This window comes from Malaclemys terrapin, chromosome 9, assembly GCF_027887155.1.
Source record: "Malaclemys terrapin pileata isolate rMalTer1 chromosome 9, rMalTer1.hap1, whole genome shotgun sequence".
In the NCBI taxonomy this organism is placed as follows: Eukaryota; Metazoa; Chordata; order Testudines; family Emydidae; genus Malaclemys; species Malaclemys terrapin.
In genome coordinates, this window is record NC_071513.1 from 79,400,961 (window position 1) to 79,425,546 (window position 24,586).

Genomic DNA, 24,586 nt, shown 5'->3' on the forward strand with positions numbered 1-24,586 from the left:
AGAAAGTAACTTGAACTACCAGATCCATCTAAGAATAGTAAACTAAAGTAAATGATACATCCCCCTCTCCAAAGAGCTACCCATATTTTCTTCTGAATTTCATTGTACAACTAGAGGGAGGGGAAATTAAGACATCACTTAAACTATTAGTAACTACACTTTATAATTAGGCTTGGCAGAATTCAGTTTTTATTACAATTTCAGCAGATAATATTGATGAATATTTTTAAGTATCTTTTCTGATATTTATCTATTTAAATTTTCACAGTTACAGGGAATTGGGGGGCGTCAGACAATGTAATGGTAGTAGACATTGAGATTCAACAAGTTAGCTTTAAATCTATTAAAACAAAAATTGTCAACAGCACATGTCAAATTATACAATGCAAATATCTTTAAATCAACAAATCATACCAGTTTTTACTATTCATTTGCTAGTCCATTTGTAACATGCCTAATTCAAAAACCTAAATCACTGGATTTTGCCCATAAAATCTTACTTTGCCTGTATGCATATTTTGATTATCAATGAAAATATTTGCTCATCATTTTGTATGTTTATGGTGAAATTGATGTTGAATGATAAAAATCTAATCCTTCTAGGTGTATTTATAATTACGGTTGTTATGATTTAGTGGATCAACAGAATAAACCATAAAACATGTATTACAAGTTCAGTACTATATTTATATACAAGTGAAGAATATTTTAACAAGTTATAAAGTGTTTGGCCTCCATCCTATGAACAGTTACTCCTGTGTGTGCTTCCAGGGGTGATAGAAAGTATACAGAAGGTAATATCTGTTCATAGGATCAGAGCCTTACATGTCAGTGAAAGATTTTTCAGACTTAGTCTGGTTAGTAGTTATAATAGCAATAAGTCTGCCAGTGGTTGTTTATGGCAGCCTAGGGCTATCTGCAGTCAGAATTATGTACACAATTGTTATTGAAAATTGCATTCCTGATTTCCCCATTTTCCAAACTAAAAATGCGTAATAGCTGTAACTAAAAAGCATAGCTAGAAATTTAGTATAATGAAAACAAAAGCTGACGTTAACTCTCATAATTGATTTAACTCTTTCAGTGCTTCTATCCCATGAAATCCAGGGACTATTGTATAAAATTCGTTTTATTGAAAATGGTCAAATTCCATTTATATATTGGTCACCCTAAAACCATGGTTCTTTGGTTGGTCTTTCAGAATGTATTCTGGGGTACTCAAAGGTTTAACTTCAGTCTAATTAGATTTGCTTAAAATACGTTATTTCTTACTATACAGTTATTAATAAAATGGTCAGCAACTTAAAAAATGCAAATGTATGATGCCAGAAGTGAAATGTTCATTCTGCTAATTCAGCACACGTAAATAGCCTCCCCCGCTCCCCCATACTTAGTAGTTTGGCATTTGGATGCAAGGTGATAGCTTTCTTTTTTTTAAAAAATTACTGGCTTATTGGTATTTTCTTTAGTTGCATTTTTTCAGATTTTAATTGGTTTGGGTGAAATCCTGGCTCCCACTTGAAGTCAGTGTGCTTTGTCATCAACTTCAAGGGAGCCAGGATTTCACCATTTCTCTGCTGAGCCCTCACAGTTCATAAATTCATCTATAGTATTCTATGACTAAAAAGCTTTTTTATTTCTTTATAATTGTTTTAATAAGCATATAGGCCTGGATCCAACATGTGCTTAAAACTCAAGCACATGAGTATTCCCACTGACTTTCGTGAGACTACTAGTGTGTAACTAAGCATACATTTAACCACTTTGCTGCATTGGGTCAATAACCAGTAATTCCTCTGTTCCAGTATGTGAGTGCTTCTGTCATAGAACTTAGATTCAAATAACACAGATTCAGTTCCCAGAGAAGTAAGTGGGAGTTAACCATTGATTTTATTGGGAGTAAGACCTGGGTATTTATTATTATTAAGCATGTAAATACCTATATTATTTGCTATTGACCCAATTTTGTAGCCTTACATTGGTGTCTCATCATTATCATCTCCATTGTTCTGCTCCTTAATGCGTTTGTGCAACATGTTTATCAAGGATTTTCTAAAGGACTTACAAAGGAAAAAATATATGAATGGATCTAGGCATGCATTTAAAGATGTCAACCAGAGGGTGCTCTCTTTTATATAGAACAATATGTTCTGAGCAGAGCATTGAAAAACATCTCTTGTTTGGCTCAAGGTGTAGGGAATTCTAGTAAAATGGAATGGCACAAAACAAACAAAGAACACTGCAATAATGATAAATACCTTAATATTTACAGGTTTTCTGGACACCTTCCCCGTGCATCTTGTTCTTTTATATGATTTGTACAGTTCTTTAGTTATGAGTATGTAACACACAACAATGATGACCAAATTAACCCAGAAGATAAACTGGCAAATGTAGTTCACAATTTCATGCCATACTAATCCAAACTCTGATTTCAAGTGAGCACATTTCTTCACCGTTTTACGCGTGGGTTTTTTGTTTGTCAGAATCATGTTAGGTAGTGACAGAATAAACATTAATATCCATATTACCGTGGACAGAATCTTAGCGCCTAACAGGCTGCTAGTGCTTGATGTTTTAAATGGTCTGGCAGTTTTCTGATAGCGATCAATAGTTATTAGACCCAGAAACAAAATACTAATGTACATGGTGAAGTAAAATATGACCTGTGAGACCTGGCATACAAATCCCCTCAGTGCCCAAGGCACCATTTTTGCATCACTGAGAATTTTGAATGGAAAGGTCAGGATCATGAGGATGTCAGAAATGACTGTGTTCTTAAGGAAGATGATGAAATTAGATTTACTGGAGATTTGAAAAAACACCCGCATCGCCAGGCCATTCATGACAATGCCCACGAAAAAGAGAACAGTGTAGAGCAAGGGAAAGAGAACTTGACTGATTTTGTTATCACTGTTGCAGTTGCTTTCATTTCCAGGATAGCTGAAGTTGTATTTGGCATTCATTTGTACTTCAATATCTTTTCTCCCTGTTAAAACAAAAGATGCAGGGTTATCATTTATCAGGCAGAGAACTGCAGCATTCATTTTATTCAGGGTGCATAAACAGCACTGATATAATTTTTTAATTGGATTTTTAAATTAAAATACAGTGGGTTTTTTTTAATGTAACCTATTTACATTAATTTTGAAATTGACAACTTATGTTAAGGCATAAACCTATTATAATTAAACTCATTTAAATTAAATTTAAAAAATTATATTAAGCAGAACATATTTGCTGCCATATTTGATAACAAGTCAAATCACTGAACTAGTGGAAGTCACTGGCTAAGCACCTGTACCCCGAGTTTGTTGAAGTGCTAACCTAGCATTTTACAGCAGTAGCATCTTCTGCAGGTACAGAAAGGATATCTTTTTCATTTCAGTTTATTCAGCTAGTTCAGTTCAAGGACTAATTCATTCAAAGTTAAGAAGCCTATTGGGAGTTGAAAAAGTAGGAAAGCTTGTTTTCTTATTCCAATCTATTAATAAAAGCTAAGTGTAAAAGGATGAAATCTATTAGCTCTAAAATCTTGAAAGAAACAATCAGTCCAATTCAGTAACTATAGATAATACTTCCTTTGTTTAATAAAGCAGTTAGTTCTAAATGCAGAACATGTTTTGATAAAGAAAAAAGTTATGTATCCAGCATGTTTAAGGTAGTTTCATTTAATTCAAAAAATGCTGCATTTGAATTTCCACCCAAATAGAGACTGACACAAATCACAAAAAATTAATCTAGTAAATAAGAAATGAATCATCCACCATTTTCTAACATAAAAATGTAAAAAATTAATCTGAATAATGTAAGTTCACTGTATAATTGTTTAAATAAACGTGTAAAGATATACAGACCCTCTTGATTAGCAAAAAGAAGCACCAAATTTAGTATAAAGGTTATATTTAGTTGAAAATCAACATATTTTAATGGTTACCAACTAATGAGAATCATTCTTTCTTTAGGAAAATAGTACAAATGCAAAATATGCTTAAAATCAATTATTTAAATCAAGGTTTCCTGCTTGCTGATTTAAATCATAGCTAAAACTAGTGATTTAAATCAATCTACCCACATTGTATTCTGGTTTTTCTATGTATATGAATGTTGTTGGGTTTTATGCTAGCATAATGTCTTGTGTATTTATCACCACACCATGGATGACAGATCTGCAGATACAGGGTTAAATTCAGAGACTTTTTCTTAAAATAATGTAGAGTAATTTCAACCATGATCAGTTCAGACAGAGATAGGCACTGTTAGACTCAGTTAGACTCTTAGACATTGGTAAGTTGGAGAAGCTTGAGTTTCAAGAAGCAAGGCAAAAGTAAAAGAAAGTTTAAATTTAGATAGGGTGAAGGGTAAGGAATTTAAGCTCTCTTACAACCTTGTTTTCCTCTCCTCTAAATGGATGTTGAGACTAAACTAGTCTGGCACTCAGACAGAGGGTTGGGGGCCAGAAGAAGGCGTACGATGCACCAAGAGTCTCCTCTCTGAATATGCCCCACGGATTATTCCTTTTGGAGATGCTTGATCTTTCCAAATGGTTTCCTAGTACTTATGTTCTGTGGGGAATTTCTAAGCAAACTCTAACCAACTACTGTATCTGTGCATTGCAAATACCACCTTGTGGATGACAGCAATAATGCACTCCACACTGTGTGGATTATAGGCCTTTGGCCACAACTGCTAACTCACATAGGGTTACCATACGTCCGGTTTTTCCCAGACGTGTCCGGCTTTTTGGTAATCAAACCCCTCTCTGGGGGGAATTGCCAAACAGCTGAACATGTCCAGGAAAATACAGACCTTGTGCCCCCGGCCGGGCACTTCCCCTCCCGGGCTCCGGCTGCTGTGCTCCTCCCCTGACTCTTCGGCTCTGTTTGAGAGCCGAGCTGCCCGGGTGCTACCGGCTTCGGGCAGCCCCCTTGCCTCTGGACCCTGCGCCGCCGGAGCAGAGCAGCTGGAGCCCGGGAGGGGAAGTGCCCGGCTGGCAGCTCGGGGTCCGGAGGCAAGGGGGCTGCCCGAAGCCGGAGTGCTCGGGCAGCTCGGCTCTTAAACAGAGCCGAAGAGTCAGGGGAGGAGCACAGCAGCCGGAGCCCGGGAGGGGAAGTGCCCGGCCGGGGGCACAAGGTCTGGAGGCATGGGGGCAGCCCCCATGCCTCCGGACCCCAGCTGCTGTCCGGGCACTTCCCCTCCCGGGCTCCAGCTGCTGTGCTCCGGCGGCGCAGGGTCCGGAGGCATGGGGGCTGTCCGAAGCCCAAGCGCTACCGGCTTCACGGTTTGCCGGGCAGCCCCCAGACCCTGCACCCCTGGCTGGGCACTTCCCCTCCCTGGCTCCAGCTGCGCTGGGGAAGTGCCGGCCAGGGGCACAGGGTCTGGGGGCTGCCCGGCAAACCGTGAAGCTGGTAGTGCTCGGGCAGCCCTTTTCGTGTGGCTGGGAAGGAGGAGGGGGAGTTAGGGCGGGGACTTTGGGGAAGGGGTGAAGTTGGGGCAGGGCCGGGGGTGGGAAAGGGGCAGGGCCAGGGCCCCGTGGAGTGTCCTCTTTTTTATTTTTTTAAATATGGTAACCCTAAACTCTCAACAGCACTAACGATGAATGCAGGGGAAATACAGGGCTATCGTTTCATTTTTTGCCTGTATAGTGATCTTTTCAAATGGGGGAAGGAAAATGTTCTTCCCATTTTTTTAAATACAGGAATGGGATTGCTTATATTAGTTGCTTTTGGCTACAAATTTAGTAGTGGTGATAATTGGATTAGCTGCTAAAAGGAAACCATATACAGTGCTCAGTAAATTATCTACTAACCTTTTTTTCTCTCCTACCTGAGTCCTCCATCCTAGGACTTTTAGGCAGCTATGGACCTATCCCCGGCCTGATTATTTTTATTTCCCTTCCCTGTTGCCCCTAACCCTTGCATATTGTTGCCCCAGTCTCCCTCTGTTGTTCTTTTCCCTCCCCCCACTCCTCCTGTGATGTCTCTCTTGCTGCTGCCCCTTCTTGCTGATCACCTCTCTGTGCTGTCTCTTGATCTCACTTTGTGTCTCTTCTAAAGGTCCCCTGTCTTCCTATGCTTTGACTTGTCTCTCTCTTTAGTCATGCTACAGCCACTAGAGGCTTTCCCTTCCGAGGGCAGACGGAGGGAGGGAGGGAAGGAGGAGAAATTTTTGGATCATCTCTCCTGCTGGTTGCTGCCGCCCATGGACAGGAGTGGGTGGGCGAGGATCAGCTCTGCCCCAGCTTTGTCACTGTAAACTGGCTTCAGATTCTACCTTCCCCCATCAGCTTCGGCAAGAAGGTAGGAGGGGACTCCAGCTGTGATTTGGGGCAGGAGGCATCTCTAGAACTGCTTCCTGTCCTCAGTACTCTATCCAGCCAACTAACTGGCTAACACACTGAGGCACCTTCCAACTCTCACACCAACTGCTGAGCTGCAGTGCTTGGGGGGAGGAAAAATTGCAGGAAAAATGTTTTGCTGCTGCATGGGCCCCACAGTCAGGCAATCTGTTAAAAACCCCTCATAAGTCCCTGCAGTCACCTATTATTGCTGTGGGCCTTAAACCTTTAGGCACCAGGAGGTGTGGTACCCCAACTGCAAGTCCCCTAAGAGTCCATTTTCTGAGGGAGACTTGAGCACTCACATGGGGGCAGGGATATACTTTGAACCTGTGTCCTATAAGGTTTGCCTCCCCATATATGTCGCTGTCCCACCTCAAGTACCAAACTCTACTTCAGGTTTTGGGACAAAGCATGAAGACCCCACGCTGCCAGGGACTCCTGTCCTGCCTTTCGGTTGTCACAATAACATGAAATGAAAATCTTGAGGCATTGCTCAGCACCCTTTTGCATACTCCATTGTCGGTGATCCCCAGCCAGCTGTCAGACCAAAAGCTTCTTAAAGTAAACAGGTCCAACTCCTCAAACGGTGATCCCACAGGAAAGCACAAACCGCATAAAGCATGGCAGATCCACCATTAGGGAAAATCCCTTCCTTAGCCCCAAACAGGAAATGGTGTCATACTTTGCATGTGACCAAGGACCAACTATCTCAGACCTTAAATGTGAAAGCCATGCTGATTGCACAACCAGGTCATTAGTCTCTGGACTTGACTCCCAGCTGTTGATATTTAAGACCAAAAAGGCAAGCATGTTAAAGTGCTTTGAGATCCTGAAATGCAAAGTGCTACAAAAGTGTAAAGTAGTATTACTATTATTTACTACTTATTAATTGTACATTGCTTTCCTTAGTCTTTGTAAGGAGGCCCAAATAGTTTTGCTGTGCCAAAAGGGAAGAATGGTAAGATAGGACATAGGATGGGAAATGCTGCTATGAATCATTTGTTTTAATTACAGCTAACAGCGTGTTATAAACAAAACAAAAAAATTTAAACAAAATTTAGTTTGAGATGTCAAAATATTTACCAACAGATCCTTTCAAATAACTGAATATGATGCAACTTTATTTTAAAAATTGCATATTATCTTATTGTCACAAACAAAAACATCTGTGATCTGTGTCCATCAGAAAAAATTAGAACCTCACTAATTTGCTCGTTGATAAAGTGTGTACTTCATAATATGTGTACAAATGGCTGTCTCTCCCCACTTTTCTGCAAAGCTTAAGCTGTGTTGGCAGTGTCCTGTAGCTTGGACTCATGTTTGTTCAAACTTCACAATATTTAGTAATGTACTATGAACTGTTATCACTAAGAATTAAAGTGCACTTGTCAAATAAATTAATGAAGTACTGCTTTGTTTTGGTAGTTGGTTTATCTGTTTACAAAATTAAGAACATTGGATTTCCTAGCAATTAGTACAAAGGTATGATCCAAATGGTCTACTATGTAATCCAAAGACGTTTGGAAAGAAGGGTAAAAAACCATATAAGGAAGGTTGCAAGAGCAAAGTTCTAACTGAGCAGTACACTTCAAGCCCTTCAGTGATACAATTATAAAAATTACTATACTTCAATATTATCCCAGTAGGAGTGTGTGTGTGTGGGGGGGTTATAAATAACATTAGATGCTCTGAGTTATCAAATGATATGTACATCTCTCTGATACCTTCATTATTAAAAGGTGCTCACTTGTATTTCCATCTAAATGATTGTATGACAGGAATTTATGAAACACCATGTATTTTAAAATGTAAATATATTTTTAGCTGCACATATCAATTGTAATTAAATGGCTATTACATAAGCTTGAGGAGCAGAAAAGAATATGTTGAGAGAGAAAATTACCTTACAACCGTAGAAAAATGCTGAAATATTAGGTCTTTCCTGTGATGGGAAGTTAATATTGCTGGCAGATCATCATTTGCTGTTCCTTTTCCCTTCTGATTTTCTTTCCTTTTTCCAAGCTTGAGACTCAAAAGTTTAGTAGCTTATTTCAGTAAAAATCCTTCAGATCAACAGAGAGAGAGGGAGAGAGAGAGAAGGAAGCTGTACATCCCAGCTTTAGTACTTGGAAAGACACTGCTCTCCAGTTTGAAACTTGTGTGTCTTAGCTGTGCAGACAGTTTCAAATTCCAGGTGACAGCCTTGATGCGTCTGCTTTTATTTCCTGTAAAAGGGGGAAAAGAGACTTGGTTTTTTTTTAAAAAAAAAAGAGACATTAACCTTCTGCTTACAATCTGTTGAAATACTTTGTGAAAACTACAGAAAATGTTTGTTAATATATAAAATATTTCATATCATTTTCCCAGTTCTGTTTCTGCTTATTTAATAATTTACATTTTGAAACTTTAAGAATGAGCCTCAGTTAAAAATTGATTTGTACAGTAGTAACATAAATGACACTATGGTTATATTGCCATTTTGTTATATTGCCACTGAGGATTAGGATTAATAAATACAGATTTTGAAAAACAATAAAAATACAAGTTTGTGAAAAACAAGCTAAACTCGTCTTTGTAACAGTTTGGGGGAACCTGTCTACTTACAAGCTGTGAATTCTGTTTGATATTATGAACTCTCTCTAGATCTATAGCAAACTACAAACTCCAGTTTGTTTTCTGAGCACCGTTTTGATTACAAATCTGTTCTGTGACTTCAGCATGGCTCTGTACCCTAGTTGTTGAGCTGGAACACACAAGAGGTGTCAAAAGAAATTTTTGCACCTAGCAGAGAGTTAACAATGAAAGTTCTTTAAGTCTTGATTGTCGTCCATTCAAATGGAAGCATCCTTGGACAAAGAGAGAGCTACTGCCCAGGGCAAAGCAGTTTTTCAAACCTTCACTCCAGGTGTTTGGTGATCAAACACCAAGGTGCCTGACAGGGAACTTTGATTACCTGTCAGAGTTTTGCCCGGGTGACTTGAAGTCAATAAAAAGAAGTCTCTGGCCTTGGCTACACTGGCAATTCACAGCGCTGCACTTGCTGCGCTCAGGGGTGTGAAAAAACACCCCCCCCGAGTGCAGCGAGTGCAGCGCTGTAAAGTGCCAGTGTAATCAGAGCCTGCAGCGCTGCACGCTCGCTCGCAGGGCTGCAAGCTACTCCCCTCGGAGAGGTGGAGTATATACAGCGCTCACGCAGCGCTGGCGGCGCGACTACACTCGCGCTTCACAGCGCTGCCACGGCTGTAGCCAAGGCCTCTCTCTCTAGGTATTTGAGAGAAGAGACCAGAACCAGAAGGCAAAGCTGTTCAGGGGGAGAGGAAGGATCTTGGATTTCCTAGAGGGCTCTGACCAAATCCCCCCAAATGCTCAAGAGTGGTAAGGAAATTGAGCTGGGGAATTGTGTATAGCAGTTCCTTTTTTTGCCACAGATCTGTATCTCTCTTGTGCTGTATAAAGTAAAGAATGATTGTTTTAGAAATCTTTTTGCAAGGTCCGTTAATTTACTTTGATTATCACTTGATCCTGAAGCGGTAAACTATAAATCAGAGTGCCCACAAGGCTGGAGGTCTGGGAAGGTTTGCTACTGGGGAGCCTTTTGGGGGATGGATTCAGCATTGGGCTTGGCATTTAGGGCAGTTGGATCATGTGGCCTGACTCCCAAGCGGGGTGCCAGAGTGCCTATGCCTAGGGAGTGGGCCTAGAGGCTATTGGGAATTGACATGAGTCATTTCTAAATGAATAGGTTTGGATAATTGTACTGATTGGCTGGCTTTGGTCTAGTTTTGACATGATTGTTGCCTTAGGCTAGATCTACACTACGTGGTGGGGCGGGGGTTGTGGACCTAAGATACGCAACTTCAGCTATGTGAATAGCTGAATTTACTATACGTGAATTTTAGGTCGACTTACCTGGCTGTGAGGACGGCGGCGAGTCGACCGCTGCCGCGCCGCCGTCGACTCTGCTTCCGCCTCTTGCCGCGGTGGATTTCCGGAGTCGACAGCAGAGCCATCGGGGATCAATTTGATCACGTCTTCGCTAGACGCGATAAGTCGATCCCCAATAGATCGATTGCTACCCGCCGATCCGGCAGGTAGTGAAGACGTGCCCTGAGTGACCTTATTATTAAGTAAACTTGTTTACAGCTGCTGCTGTATGGGACAAAGATGATATTTTGACCATGTGCTTTAACTGGAGAACAATGGGTACACAAAATGTGCTGCCAAAAGCCAATTAGAGAAAAACAAGTCTGTAAATCACGTAAAGGGTAAAAGTGGTCAGATCAAGCATGTATCATCAGTGCATAGTCAGTAATAAATCAATTAGGAAAGAAAAATAACATGAAAATAGCAAGGACAACAAAATCAAGGCAATTGAAGTTTACGCATATATATATTGTAATGAGTGGCATAAGACACACAATATACATAATTCTTAATGGTGATTTAAAGAGTATTCATGAATATGTAATTTACATGTGTATAAAATGTGGTAAATTATGAGGGATAGGTGGCACTCCATAGGAGAAATCCAACATGATCTTTCTATGTCCCAGGAGAAGATAACTGGCCATTGTCTTTTTCTGCATGTCTGCCGTTTCCTGCTTTAATAGTGATTGTAATTGCAAGACGTGTGTGGTTCAAATACAGATTGGAATTAATAAACTGAGTGTCTTGGATGTGAGTGTATGGCATTCTTACCCAGGAAGGATGAAGAAGGAGACAGTGCTCTGAGCCTACCGAGACCAAAGGAGAGCATAAAAGCATAAAGTCCCCAGCCTGTCTGTCCAAATCCAACGGCCCAGCTGAGGGCAGTTGACCCAGGCTATGACAGTCTTACAAAACCCTACATGATTTAGATTTTCTTTAATTTTTGTAACGGAATCTGATTTGATTCTCCAAAATTCTGGAGTGGTCAATGATTACAGTGAAATGTCCTGGGGGCTTATGTGCTGCGTTTAGACTTATTTTCTTTCTCTGACATGCAGAATGTGGATTCACTGAGTAAATATCTGCAGAATACAGTAAACAGTAAGTTCACCAATGACTTCCTTCACATAAGCTTTGTTTCAGTGCTCAGATGTGTGGAGAAGAAACTGAGATGTTTCATCTTTCTCTCAACTTTTCTCTACCATGTACATTTTTCACTGATCGCAAAAAGAAGTTGATACTGGTTTGTCTAGGAAACACATGCCAAGATATGTTTGTAGCTAATGTAGCTCCTGTGGGTACGTTGCAGACAGGGTGTGAATGGCAGCTTGTGTAGACATATTCTATATAGATTGGTCCCAGAATCCTGTGGATCTCTTACCCACTTGTGTTGGGCTTTAGATAAATCTTTTTTGTTTTGAAAAACTGTTATTTCACCTTATCTTAGATAAAATCACTACGGTAAGAATTGTTCGACAGATCTGTGTATTTAACAAAAGGATTCTATGAAAGCATATTAAATCATTATAATAGAAGCAAATGACAGTCCAAGTAAAGTATGTATTATTTGAACTTTCTGCAGTTCTGAATAATGAGGGAAAAGTTATTCCAGCACAGCACTGTTCTGGAGGAATCTGCTCTTCTAGGCAATTATTAAAATGTGATGAGTGGTGATATTGAACCAGTCTGCTAAACAGCTGTTGAAATGCTGCTTTTAAGACATTTTGTTGCAGTATGCATTTGAAACAGACCAGGCCAACAGGGTTATAAATGAAGGATGTCTGCATAGAATGAACAGGTCTGCTTTGTGTGTGTGTTTCAATGATCATTCATATAATTTTCTCTGAGCACTGCACTTCACTTCAGCACACTGTACAAATGATAATACGCACAACACCCTATGTGGTAGGAAAGTCACTGTATCCCCTTTTTATGGATGGGAGAATTGAGGCTAAAAGAGGTGAAGTGACTTGCCTGCAACCATGAAGCAAGTAAGTGGGAATGCTAGGGTTCGTTTCCAGGCCCGTGTGCTTTCCTTTCGCTCATGCTGCTTCTTTAATCAGATTATTTCTTTGGAACGTTGCCCACCAAGGACTTTTCCTGTTTCAAATGGCATTTCCTCTAAAATGCACTAATAGACCATTCCTGTAAACTCATGTTAGATTGTTTGGAGAGGATCCTAAAGCACATGCACTTTCTATGGAATGTGTTGTAGCTTAAAGGATGAAGTCGTATTGCACTGATTTATCACTGGATTTATGTGTTTTTTCAGTTGTATCAATGGCTATTAGAACCATATTTGTGCTGGTTTCTGGACAAGAAGCTTAAATCTTTTATCTTTGTTGTATCGATACAGAAGGAAATGTCTGTATTAGTACTGCTCACTGCAGTCCTAACTGATATAAAACAGTTTGGTGTGGTGGAGAATCTGAGTCACATCTTCTTACAGGGTGATTGTAAGAGTCTGTGGCACAGGCACCAGTGCAAAGTTTGTCCAGATGCTGACCAAGTGTTATTGAGGAGGCACAAATGCTCTGATGCTTCCCTGTGGTACCCAGGGTCGTGAGGCACTTCACTACCACCTGCACTTAGCATGAAGAAGTCTTGTCTGTGCTTGCTGTGGACCATCTCCCTGATGCATAGTGTCACATAATGACAGATGATATGGAAAAAGCTCAGGAGTACTTGTGGCACCTTAGAGACTAACAAATTTATTAGAGCATAAGCTTTCGTGGACTACAGCCCACTTCTTCGGATGCCACAAGTACTCCTGTTCTTTTTGCGGATACAGACTAACACGGCTGCTACTCTGAAACATGGAAAAAGCTGAAGTACTCAATGCTTTTTTTGCCTCAGTCTTCACAGACAAGGTCTGCTCCCAGACTGCTGCACTGGGCAACACAGTATGGGGAGGAGGTGAGCAGCCCTCAGTGGTGAAAGAACAGGTTAAGGACTATTTAGAAAAGCTGGACATGCACAAGTCCATGGGTCCAGATCTAATGCATCCAAGGATGCTGAGGGAGTTGGCTGATGTGATTGCAGAGCCATTGGCCATTATCTTTGAAAATTCTTGGCAATGAGGGGAGGTCCCGGACGATTGGAAAAAGGCAAATATAGTGCCTAAATTTAAAAAAGGGAAGAAAGAGAACTACAGACTGGTCAGCCTCACTTCAGTCCCCAGCAAAATCATGGAGCAGGTCCTCAAGGAATCAATTTTGAAGCACTTGGAGGAGAGGAAGGTGATCAGTAACAGTCAACATGGATTCACCAAGGGCAAGTCATGCCTGACCAACCTGATTGCCTTCTATGAGGAGATAACTGGCTCTGTGGACATGGGGAAAGTGGTGGATGTGATATATCTTGACTTTAGCAAAGCTTTTGATACAGTCTCCCACAGTATGTTTGCCAGCAAGTTAAAGAAGTATGGATTGGATGACTGGACTATAAGGTGGATAGAAAGCTGGCTAGATTGTCAGGCTCTATGGGTAGTGATCAACGGCTCGATGTCTAGTTGGCAGCTGGTATCAAGCGGAGTGCCCCAGGGGTCGGTCATGGGACCGGTTTTGTTCAACATCTTTATTAATGATCTGGATGATGGGATGAATTGCACCCTCAGCAAGTTCGCAGATGACACTAAGCTGGGGGGAGAGGTAGATAGGCTGGAGGATAGGGTCTAGAGTGACCTAGACAAATTGGAGAATTGGGCCAAAAGAAATCTGATGAGGTTCTACAAGGACAAGTGCAGAGTCCTGCACTTAGGAAGGAAGAATCCCATGAACTGCTACAGGCTGGGGACCGACTGGCTAAGCAGCAGTTCTGCAGAAAAGGATGGGGATTACAGTGGACGAGAAGCTGGATATGAGTCTGCAGTGTGCCTTGTTGCCAAGAAGGCCAATGGCATAGTGAGCAGTATTAGTAGGAGCATTGCCAGCAGATCAAGGGAAGTGATTATTCCCCTTTATTCGGCACTGGTGAGGCCACACCTGGAGTATTGTGTACAGTTTTGGTCCCCCCACTACAGAAGGGATGTGGACAAATTGGAGAGAGTCCAGCAGAGGGCAATGAAAATTATTAGGGGGCTGGGGCACATGACTTACGAGGAGAGGCTGGGAGAACTGGGGTTACTTAGTCTGCAGAAGAGAAGAGTGAGGGGGGATTTGATAGCAGCCTTCAACTACCTGAAGGGGGGTTCCAAAGAGGATGGAGCTAAGCTTTTATCGGTGGTGACAGATGACAGAACAAGGAGCAGTGGTCTCAAGTTGCAGTGAGGGAGGTCTAGGTTGGATATTAGGAAACACTATTTCACTAGGAGGGTGGTGAAGCACTGGCATGGGTTACCTAGGGAGGTGGTGGAATCTCCATCCTTAGAGGTTTTTAAGGCCCAGCTTTACAAAGCCCTGGCTGGGATGGTTTAGTTGGTGTTGGTCCTGCTTTGAGCAGGGGGTTGGACTAGATGAGCTCCTGAGGTCTCTTCCAACCCTAATATTCTATGATTCTATGATGCCACCAGCCTGTGGCAACACAAACACTCCCTTCCAGGCCTCCACAGGACTTGCTCTCTCTCCACAGGTTAGCGATAGGCACACATCAACCCCCGAGTCTTCTGAGGATCCCTCTTGAGTGCCCAGCCTCTAATCCACTGAACACTAACAGAAATCTCAAATTTGCTGTTCCCAAATGAATAGTACACATCACGTTACAAGATTCAATCAGGATCACTACTCAACTTCACATATAGTGTGTGTGTGTACATACATGGAAAGTATGGAAAGTAAAAATATTGGAAGCAAATGGTTACAAATAAAATAAAATTATAATAAAAATCTGTTTCTAGAGCCTAAACTTAACTCACAAGGCATTCCTCTATCTCCTACAAGTTAGCTTGTCCGAAATACTTTTCCCAGCATTTTCAACTAGGCTGGCTGATATCCTCCTTGCATAATAGCAAGCCTGTTAGCAGCTTGTCATCACAGATTGAAGGATGCCAGGGCGTCTCTCTACATCTCAAGGTATGCCAGACCAGACTTTTGATCTTCACCTGAAACCAGGATGCCCCCCAATCTCCTGTTGTTTACCTCTTCCTGTTAATTTCCTTCTGAAGTTGTTCATTAGCATTTGACTCAGTATGCTAATCATAGGCGCTGACTTTCCCTCCGGCAAGGTGGATGCTCAGTCCCCCCCGCCCCTGGCTCCTCCTCTTCTCGCCCCTGTACTGCTCCCTTCCCCCAAGTTCCCGCCCCTGCCCTGTCTCTTTTCCACCTCCTACCCTGAGCATGCCACGTCCCCGCTTCTCCCCCTCCCTCCCAGAAAGTCCTAAGCACCTCCAAAGAGCTGTTAGGCGGTGGGGGTGCGGGAAGCACTGGGAAAGAGGGGTAGGGGAAGGAGCAGGGACACGGCGTGCTGGGGGCGGGGAGAAGGAAGCGAGGAGGGGGGCGCTTGGCTGCGAGTGGGTGTGGAGCACCCGCTAATTTTTCCCTGTGGGTGCTCCAGACCCGGAGCACCCGCGGAATCAGCACCTCTGATGCTAATAGACTTCCATTGTAAGACACACAATACAAAATGGTCCACCAGGGAGATAAATGTCTCCCATCTTCTGTCTGGAGAAGTTTATCTCAAAGCATGCTACTTTTGAGTGACCTGCCTTTAACTATCAGGCCTATACAATGTAATTTTCACCATATATACATAACTACTCACGTATTTTCTGTACATACATCTCACAATGATTATGATGACCCACATGACACACGTTTCTGTAGAGATCTTACATGATCCCTTTTGGTGAATCCAGGGGATCCCTGTGCCATTTGCCAGTTGGCATCAATAGGTTCTTGGGTCACAGGTTCATTAGGGCTTGTTTTTGCTTTTGAGATCTTGCTGCTCAGTATGGGAGAGGGTGAATAGGGAGAGTTGGCAAGGGCTAAAGTGAATACTGAAAAGTTCATATTTATGCATCTGTGTTTAAGTGATTTGAGTTTCAAAAATGCTATGCACCTGGCATCTCCAACCTTGGCAAAATTAATCTGTACTATGTAAGTAAATCCAGGTTGTACTTAGTGTTGGAAAGAGAATTAATTGTCTCTTCTTACTCCTTAATAGCAATCAACAAGAGAAAATGAAAGTTGTTTTATTTGCTTGCTTTGCTTGTTTCTCAGGATGAATCTTCTAGTCATGAATGTAACCAGCGCATGATTCTTCTTTATGGTGTTGGCAAAGAGCGTGATGAGGCAAGGCATCAACTGAAGAAGATTACCAAAGATATCCTGAAAATCCTGAATAAGAAAAGTACTACTGAAATGGGGGGTAAATACTGAGCTTTCCAGAGTCTGTAATACATAATGTAGGGACTGTGTAGAGAGAGTTCTGGTTAGAGCCATGCAAATGTATCATATAATTTGATTTTCTTTCCTTCATAATCAATCAACCAAATACTGGTACTACACCTACAGCATGAAATACCTAGACTAGATCTGCCTTATAACTGCACCAGTACAGTTAAAGTCATTTCAACTCTGTCTCTCTATCCATATTAATAACTTGGCTGTCAAAATTATGTTCAGGATAAAATCTGGAATACAATATGTCAGCCTGGAAAGATTTATGTTTACTACCATTTTAGGAAAATTGTTTAAATATTTTCGGTCCTTGCTACACTTGAATGACTTTAAAATGTTTCCCCCTGAAGTTGTATCATGTTATATGCTGTGAAATGTTTTTTTTCTAAGAGCAGTGGAAAACTGGTGTGAATGGTGTTTTATGTGGTCCTATAGAACCAAGCATTTACATTTTTTTTTATTTTGTCTTTGAAGCAGTAAAAATGCAAAATTACGTGGGTTCTGTTAAATATAAAATGACCAAAATAATGTTTTATCTATTAAGTTGGGGATGAAGGGCAAAAAGCCAGGAAGAACAAACAAGAAGCATTTCCAACTCTGGAGACTGTGTTCACAAAACTGCAGCAACTGTCCTATTTTGATCAACATCAGGTGACATCTCAGGTACTACCTTTGCATAACATTGTAGCCATTTAAGTTGCGCTGTTTACATATCAAGTAGGAAGAAAATGATATAATAAAAAAATCTGATCCATACATAGTATTAATTTTTAATGCACTAGTACTTTAAAAGCAAGTGGAATGCTGCCTCAGTATTTTTAAATACCTTCTCCAAATTGTTTATTTTGTATTGGCAAGATGTTAGCGAAGCTATTACTAATGTCATGAATATTATACAGTACGTATGAAATATTTGGAACTATTGCTATAATATTCAGCTATCTCTATGCATAAATTATTAATTGTGTTGTATTTATTGCTCATTACTAAATTAAATGCTTCTTTTCAGTTCATCAGTTTTGTGCAGTGTGCCACTCATTGGTCTAGGGTGCAAATTATCATTAACTTTTTTTTCATGAAAGATGGTGAAATCTTTTCCATGTTTCTGTTTAACATGCGTGTGTGAGAGAGAGAGCTAGAGAAAGAGAGAGATTAAATCTTCACTTGATTTAATTTTTTTGTAGAATTTAAACATTTTTAGCTTATTTTTGCTTCTGCTATCAAAGCTACTTTAGTAAATAACTACAAAACACAAATAATGTGTGAATTGTTTTAAATTACACGTGGGCTTTCCACAGAGAGACTTTTATCAAGAGCTGCAAATTTGTTTCCATTCAAAACATTCTAGTTTGTCAACATAGACTTTCAACATTTAGTGATAAAGTGATTAGTGCTGATTATCACTATAAAAATGCCATTAATGCCAGTAACGTTTCCTTTAAATATATTTTTGAGATCGGCACCGAAAACAAATCATAAAAGAAAAGTGGGCATAAATTCAATAGATTTAAAAATCTTGTAATTGCAAAAATTAAGAATAAGTTGATCCATTTAGGCCACAAAGCAAATTAACACATTTTTAGTCTTGTTTTTGCTGGCATAGAACACAAAACTGGGTCAGAATTGAATATATATTGTAGTAAACCAGTAAATAAAAAACCTCTGCTCAGTTATCAGTTACTAGAGCATTGACATGTCGTAAGGTGCTTTTGTTATCTGATGCTTTAGTAAACAGTTATTGAAAATCATTTCCCTAAATTGATGTTAGAAGTGTTAATATTTAGGAAGAGAAATGTTTTAATACACAGATGGTTTTTATTTTCACAGATCTCCAGTAATGTTCTAGAACAAATAACTAGCTTTGCTTCAGGTACATCATACCATCTTCCTTTGGCTCACCACATACAGCTTATCTTTGATCTTATGGAGCCAGCACTCAATATCAATGGGCTTATTGACTTTGCTATACAGGTAACAAAGCGATTACTTTGTTCTTATGTATGTCAGGACAAAGCTATAATGTGATGTTTCCATAAATGGTAGGTGTCTAACAAGTAGGCTTGTAGTTTGTGTAACAAAGAACAGTGACATGCTGCACAAATAAACATTGTGGTGTTAGAGTAGATTTCCCCCCTCACATTATAAATATGAAATTATTACCTTGATATTAAACATTTATCTGACTGGCCCTGGGTCCGATGGGTAAGATACTGTCCTGGGAGTTAGGAGATCTGGATTCTTCTAGGTTTGGTGCTGTGTGACTTTGTGTAAATCACGTAACTACCCAGGCTTCAATTTCCCTACCTGTAAAATGGGGCTGCCAATACTTAACTTCCCTTTTGCAGTCCTTGGAGATCTGTGGATCAAACACACTATATAAGAGCCTGTTGTTTGCAACCGTACGTTTATTTTTTTCTTAATAATTGGAGAATGTATTCCAATTGTCTTTAAAATGTGCTGTAGTTTTTGAAAAATAGCAATTCCAGAACATCTTAATTCAGAATGTCTTATTTAATATGGTTTCAATGTCTATTTTAATCTAAAGCACTTCTGTCTTATGCAACAGTTGTCTAGACACCAGAAACTTTCTACAGCTGTGAAGAAAAATCCTTTGTATGTGTGTTTTTTGTATTGTTTCAATACTTTCCTCTTGACTTCTAACTTATTAAATAACAATTAATTTTAGCATATTATTGTGTGATGTTTCAGTATCTTTTCTCATTTATGATTCTTGGAAATGTTTTGTATAGCTTAATTTGGACAAGGATATTCAGTTCAGTATTTATCTTATACTTTAGCTATTAAATGAACTGAGTGTTGTGGAAGCAGAACTACTGCTGAAGTCATCCAGCCTGGCAGGAAGTTACACAACAGGATTATGTGTGTGCATTGTTGCTGTTTTACGGCGTTACCATGCCTGCCTAATTTTAAATCCAGAGCAGACTGCACAAGTTTTTGAAGGGTTTGTAGCTGCTGTATTTTTTTCTATGTTTGTTTATGATGTGCATAATTAAACTAAGAATATATTCAAATATATGTCAGCTGTATACATTGCATTGCATATAAATCGTTTAAAAACCATTTAAACTAGTGCAAAAATTCAGTTTGAGTGGTTTATTTTGGTTAAGCTTAAATCATTGAGGAATTGACTTAAGCTAACTTGATGACCTGCTTTTACACTGAAATAAGGATTTTACATCAGTGTAACTACATTTATTTTAAATGAGTTATACACAATGCAATCATTTCTCTGCAGATTTTTGCAGTGATTTAACTAAACTGGTTTTAAATATTCTTTAAGATCTGAAGTGGTTATCTGTCCTGTTAGCTATGGGTAGTTACAGAATGGTTCACTCAAAGGTAGCATACTGTTGTGTTTTTTTGCTTTGTGTTACAGTAAGTTTCCAAGTGCTCCACTGTGTTGGGCACTATACAAACATCATATAGGACAGTCCTTGCCCCCAGAAGCTTACACCATAAATAATGACAGGTAGGCGTAGAACACACTGGCCTCTCAAGTGCAACAAAAAAGGGCGTAAAGTAGGTAACCAGCCCGGTATAAAATCATTGATGCAGAGGATACTGTGGTCTTCCTCAGCAGTGCCTTATTGACAATCACTGTAGACACAGGGAGAGCCAAATAACCTAGGAAATGTACGCTTCCATGTACTGTTACAGTGATATTAGCTGAAAACTGAATTCCATTGGTGCAAAGCCCAATTAAAATGTGAAATGTTTAGTCCTTCTTTGTGCACATTAAGATTATGCTGTGCTAGGTTAGTAATTGTTGCACACTTTTGCATCATTATTATTAGGGAACAGGGCTGTAAATCTTTGATCTGTTTTCCGTGGCCTTGATTGTGCAATGAGCTCTGTTTGGGCAGACCCCTGTGGCCTGTGTGGAGCCCTCTTGATGTCAGTAGGAATTCCCTTGTATGTAATTCGCTGCAGGATTGTGGCCCATATGTGTAAAATTCTATGAACACTTAACTATTTTCATTTTAAAATTGTGACAATAGGCTTCACATGAAACCCTTTATACCTATTGAGAATGCATTCACTTTGACTTTTCTATGGACATAGACCATTGTCTAGTTATTGGCATGGGTATGTTAATTTTATAATATTAAAATGTATAATTAGGTTTTAGAGAGACAAGGTGGACGAGGTAATATCTTTTCTTGGACCAAATTTGTTTGGTGAGAGAGGGCAAGCTTTCAAGCTTATGCAGAGCTCTTCTTCAGGTCTGGGAAAGGTACTCAGAGAGTCACAGCTAAGTGCAAGGTGGAACAGGTTGTTAAGACAAGAAGTTAACATGGGCAGTTAATAAGTTTTCAAAAGTCTGAGTTGGAATTAATCTCTGATTTTTTTTTTTCCAGATTATGTGGTGTTGTCAAGCATGTTGTTAATCCATCAGAATGTTCTTCCCCAGAAAGATGTATTTTAGCTTACCTCTATGATCTCTATGTGTCATGTAGTCACCTGAGAAGCAAATTTGGGGACCTTTTCAGGTTAGTTGCACAAAGATGTTACAAACTTAAAATTAACTCTAGAAACTACTAACAAGCAGATTTCTGCCTTTCTATATTGTATTAAATTAATTCAGTTTATCTGCTCTTTAAAATGCACCTTTTCTACTTGCTGGTTTTCCTTTGCCCTACTTGTGAACCATTTTGCCTACACAGACTGTTTCAGGTTTGAAACAGGTCCTGATACTGCTTGAGTGCTCAGCAGGCATACCTCTGTGCCCACTGACACCCCATTGAAGTCAGTGGAGCTCCATGTGGTACACAGATCCATCTGCATGGAGCTCAGGGCAGGAGGGACCTATGTGGGTAGAAGTACACATATACAGAATAGAGATAATGCTAGCAAAGTAGTTTAATTCTGTTAATTGTGGTTTAGTTTTCATTAATTTAAGATCCTCCATAATGTACTAGTACTGTAAATCTACTGTAATAACTACACCATCATTGAAAATAATGAAGGCTTAGCTGACACCACTATAGTACTCCGCTTACTAAATCTTTCATTAGAAATAGGTAGAGACACATCAAAATGTGTGTGTGGTTTGCAAGGTGCTACATTGCAAACTTTCAGTTTCTTGTTCTAAACTGGAATCTTACTTTAGAAACCCCAAAGTCAGTATTTTTGGCTATTTTGAAAAAGACCTTTTATCTGTGCACTTGCTTATTATGAAAGTTACAAGCCAGCTTACTCACAATGTTTTCCCCATTTATCCTTGTGGTTTTGATCTGCATGTTTCATGTTTGAGGTTTGTATTGCATAGTTATCTGAGAGAGTTCTTAGTAAGAGAACCTGTAGATGTTGTAAATAGATTTATAAATGCACGTGACCAGGATTTCTACAATGTTGCTTATTAAAAAATTATGAAATATAGGGTAACTTCTTTACTACAGATATGTCTAAATAAAATAGCTATACATTTATTCTACTGCTAACCCCATCCCCATATTTTTCAATTCCAAAAGCTGCAGCTTAATGGAGCATATAAAATGGCAACAGAAAAAACAAAACAACCCCCCTCCCAAAAAAATCCCACAAACAAAAAAAAAAAATCTATTTTATTGATGTCCTATAATAATATTTTTAAATGGCATGCTAATAACATGGGAGTTCTAACTGCATCTGCACCCAGCACTTGTGTGACAGATTTTCCTGTCCAGCGTAATTAAAAATGACTGATTTAATATACAAACCCTCTGAAGACTGGTAATTTATACAGGCGGTTCCTTAACTATAGCAGTGCACACAAGGCACTAGCATTATAGTAGTATAATCTTTGAAGGTGCCTTACTGTGTGTGACACACAATAGTTAACTACTTCCAATCACTCTTTCAGCTGCTTTCTACCACACTGCAAGTACCATTGGTTCCTCTTTTAATAAATTTCAAAATATATTAAAATGCTGCATTTAAGAAAACATTCACTTTATATTTTGCTCTTACCTTCTCTCGACTTCAGGTTTTAAAGGTGGTTTCTCTGGTATCATCCTAAACAGTTGACATAAGGAAGCCTACTGGGGCTTCAAGACGTTTTTCTTTACTAATGTTTACTACGCTTCCTTTTTTTAAATTCTCTCTTCACAGTCTGATCTTCTGACCACTCCCTCAGCATAACATGTTGTCAGAAATTCAGTTTACAAATCCATTGTATTAAGATATGGTTACCATTGTGACCATTAGGAAAGAAGAAGAATTCTGTTTTGTGTTCCAATCTGTAGAATAAATTTAGTATAAAATTTTTTGAAGTACCTAAGTCCCATTTTCCAAAACACCTAAGAGAAAAGGCCATTTGAAAGTCAATGGGATTTAGGCTCCTAAGTGGTGTCAGTGCTTTTGAAAATGCTATCTGAGTCCCTAATTGTCTGGTTATAGCCTCTTTCTACACTGTATGTGTACCATACTTACGTTCTTTTTCAGGAAGCTAATGTGTTCCATAAGCCGGTTTTACGTCTATTAACAAGGTTTGAGCTGATTCCGGCATTTATTAGATTATGGTCAGACTGTAGCTGGTGCTGCATGGCTGGGGGGATGGAATGTAATGAGCTTTCTCCCTTCTACCCACACCACTTGTGAAAGGGCCAGCCACAAAGCGACTGGTGAGTGAAGCCACCGCTATATGCTGCAATTCCAACAGTACTGGATTCTTTAAAGGGGCAGAGTGAGATGAGGACCATGTCCAGTGTAACTGGCCAGGCTCAAGAGGAACACATGCAGCCTGCATTTTTAATGGACGGTAGAGCTAAGGCTGCAGCATGTCCTTCCTCCAAATCCCAGGAGGAATCCTGGCTGAGTCTTTCTGGGGATCCTACTACAAAGTGGGCCCCAACCTGCCAACATATAACAGGGTCTTTATGACATAATCTAGTCTTCAATCTCTAAGCAGCTCACTAATGATTAGACGTGGAATAAGAAGCCCCATTTTCAGGAATGGCAAGCTACTTATCTCAAGGAGAGGAGTTTTGCTATTATTGAAAAAATAAATGCCAGATTTTCAGGTGAAAGTCATGAGGACATTTTTACCTTCTAAACGATGAGTTGTATGGAAGTAGAAGGATGGTGAGTGACAGCAAAGTTCTGTAGACTTCCAGTGAAGTTAAACGTGGACACAGGTACAAAGGCCGATTTTACAAAATGAATGAAAACAGAGATGATGGAGAGATGTTTTGTCAAATAAGTAATGAAGTAAGTGGAATTGACATTCAGCATCTTCAGCAACTGGTGCTTCCCTCCTTACGTACCAAAGGAGTAGCTGGTTCTGCAGGGTCTGGATTATCCATCACCTCTGGTGGTGTACTTTTGGCTCCAAATTACATTAAACTCCAGTCTTATTACTTTGCTTCAGCGAAATGTGTGCCAAAGTTATAGTGCTGATTAATTAATTCATTCATTGAAATGTATAGCTACTTCAAGCTATTCCATTCGATAAAATACACAAAATAATACAAAAAGGATGCACATGTAAATAACCGCTCCAGCTCTCAGCCCACTTTCTCCTCAAAAGCTTAAGGGAAGAGAGAAAAGATTGACTTTACAGTTGTTTCTGTGGTGTTCATATTACTTTGGTGTCTCAAAAATTACAAGCCAATTACGTCCCTTGTTGAACTACTGACTTCAGTGGAGTCGCATGAAGGATGATTTTGTTCCACTTAAGAACATAAGAATGGCCATACTGGGTCAGACCAATGGTCTGCCTCACCCAGTATCCTGTCATCCAACAATGACCAATGCCAGATTCTTCAAAGGGAATGAACAGAACGGGGCAACCATCAAGTGATCCATCCCCTGTCATCCAGTCCCAGTATCTAGTAGTCAGAAGCTTAGGAACTGCAAGCCCAGAGCATGGGATTGTATACCTGACCATCTTTGCTAATAACCACTGATGGACCTATCCACCATAAACTTATCTAATTCTTTTTTTTAACCCAGTTATAGATTTGTCCTTCACAACATCCCCTGG

At 39.9% G+C, this 24,586-nt stretch overlaps 2 protein-coding genes across 4 annotated transcripts in view; one reads left to right on the plus strand and one right to left on the minus strand.

The window, feature by feature from the left end:
- MED12L (mediator complex subunit 12L) overlaps positions 1-24,586 on the plus strand; it is a 312,365-nt gene that overhangs the window by 205,465 nt on the left and 82,314 nt on the right. The window contains exons 16-20 of the mRNA XM_054039474.1: positions 16,423-16,570; positions 17,147-17,265; positions 18,430-18,573; positions 19,401-19,564; positions 20,982-21,113. Coding sequence (XP_053895449.1) covers positions 16,423-16,570; positions 17,147-17,265; positions 18,430-18,573; positions 19,401-19,564; positions 20,982-21,113 — 707 coding nt within the window. The remainder of the gene's footprint in view (positions 1-16,422; positions 16,571-17,146; positions 17,266-18,429; positions 18,574-19,400; positions 19,565-20,981; positions 21,114-24,586) is intronic.
- On the minus strand, positions 173-22,658 carry P2RY12 (purinergic receptor P2Y12). 3 transcript variants are annotated; one of them, XM_054039477.1, is made up of 5 exons: positions 22,573-22,656; positions 21,055-21,084; positions 18,763-18,958; positions 8,244-8,565; positions 173-2,989 (listed from the first exon to the last, which is right to left on the minus strand). In XM_054039477.1, exon 5 carries the CDS (start codon positions 2,964-2,966, stop codon positions 1,974-1,976), a length of 993 nt encoding a protein of 330 aa, XP_053895452.1. In that variant the 5' UTR covers positions 2,967-2,989; positions 8,244-8,565; positions 18,763-18,958; positions 21,055-21,084; positions 22,573-22,656; the 3' UTR covers positions 173-1,973. The 3 variants fall into 3 exon arrangements, with proteins under 3 accessions (XP_053895452.1, XP_053895453.1, XP_053895454.1); XM_054039478.1 differs by lacking the exon at positions 21,055-21,084; XM_054039479.1 differs by lacking the exons at positions 18,763-18,958; positions 21,055-21,084 and having other exon boundaries at positions 22,573-22,658.

Coding starts and splice junctions, on each gene's coding strand:
- P2RY12 (XM_054039479.1), bottom strand. CDS start 2,966: ATGAATGCCAAATACAACTTCAGCTATCCTGGAAATGAAAGCAACTGC.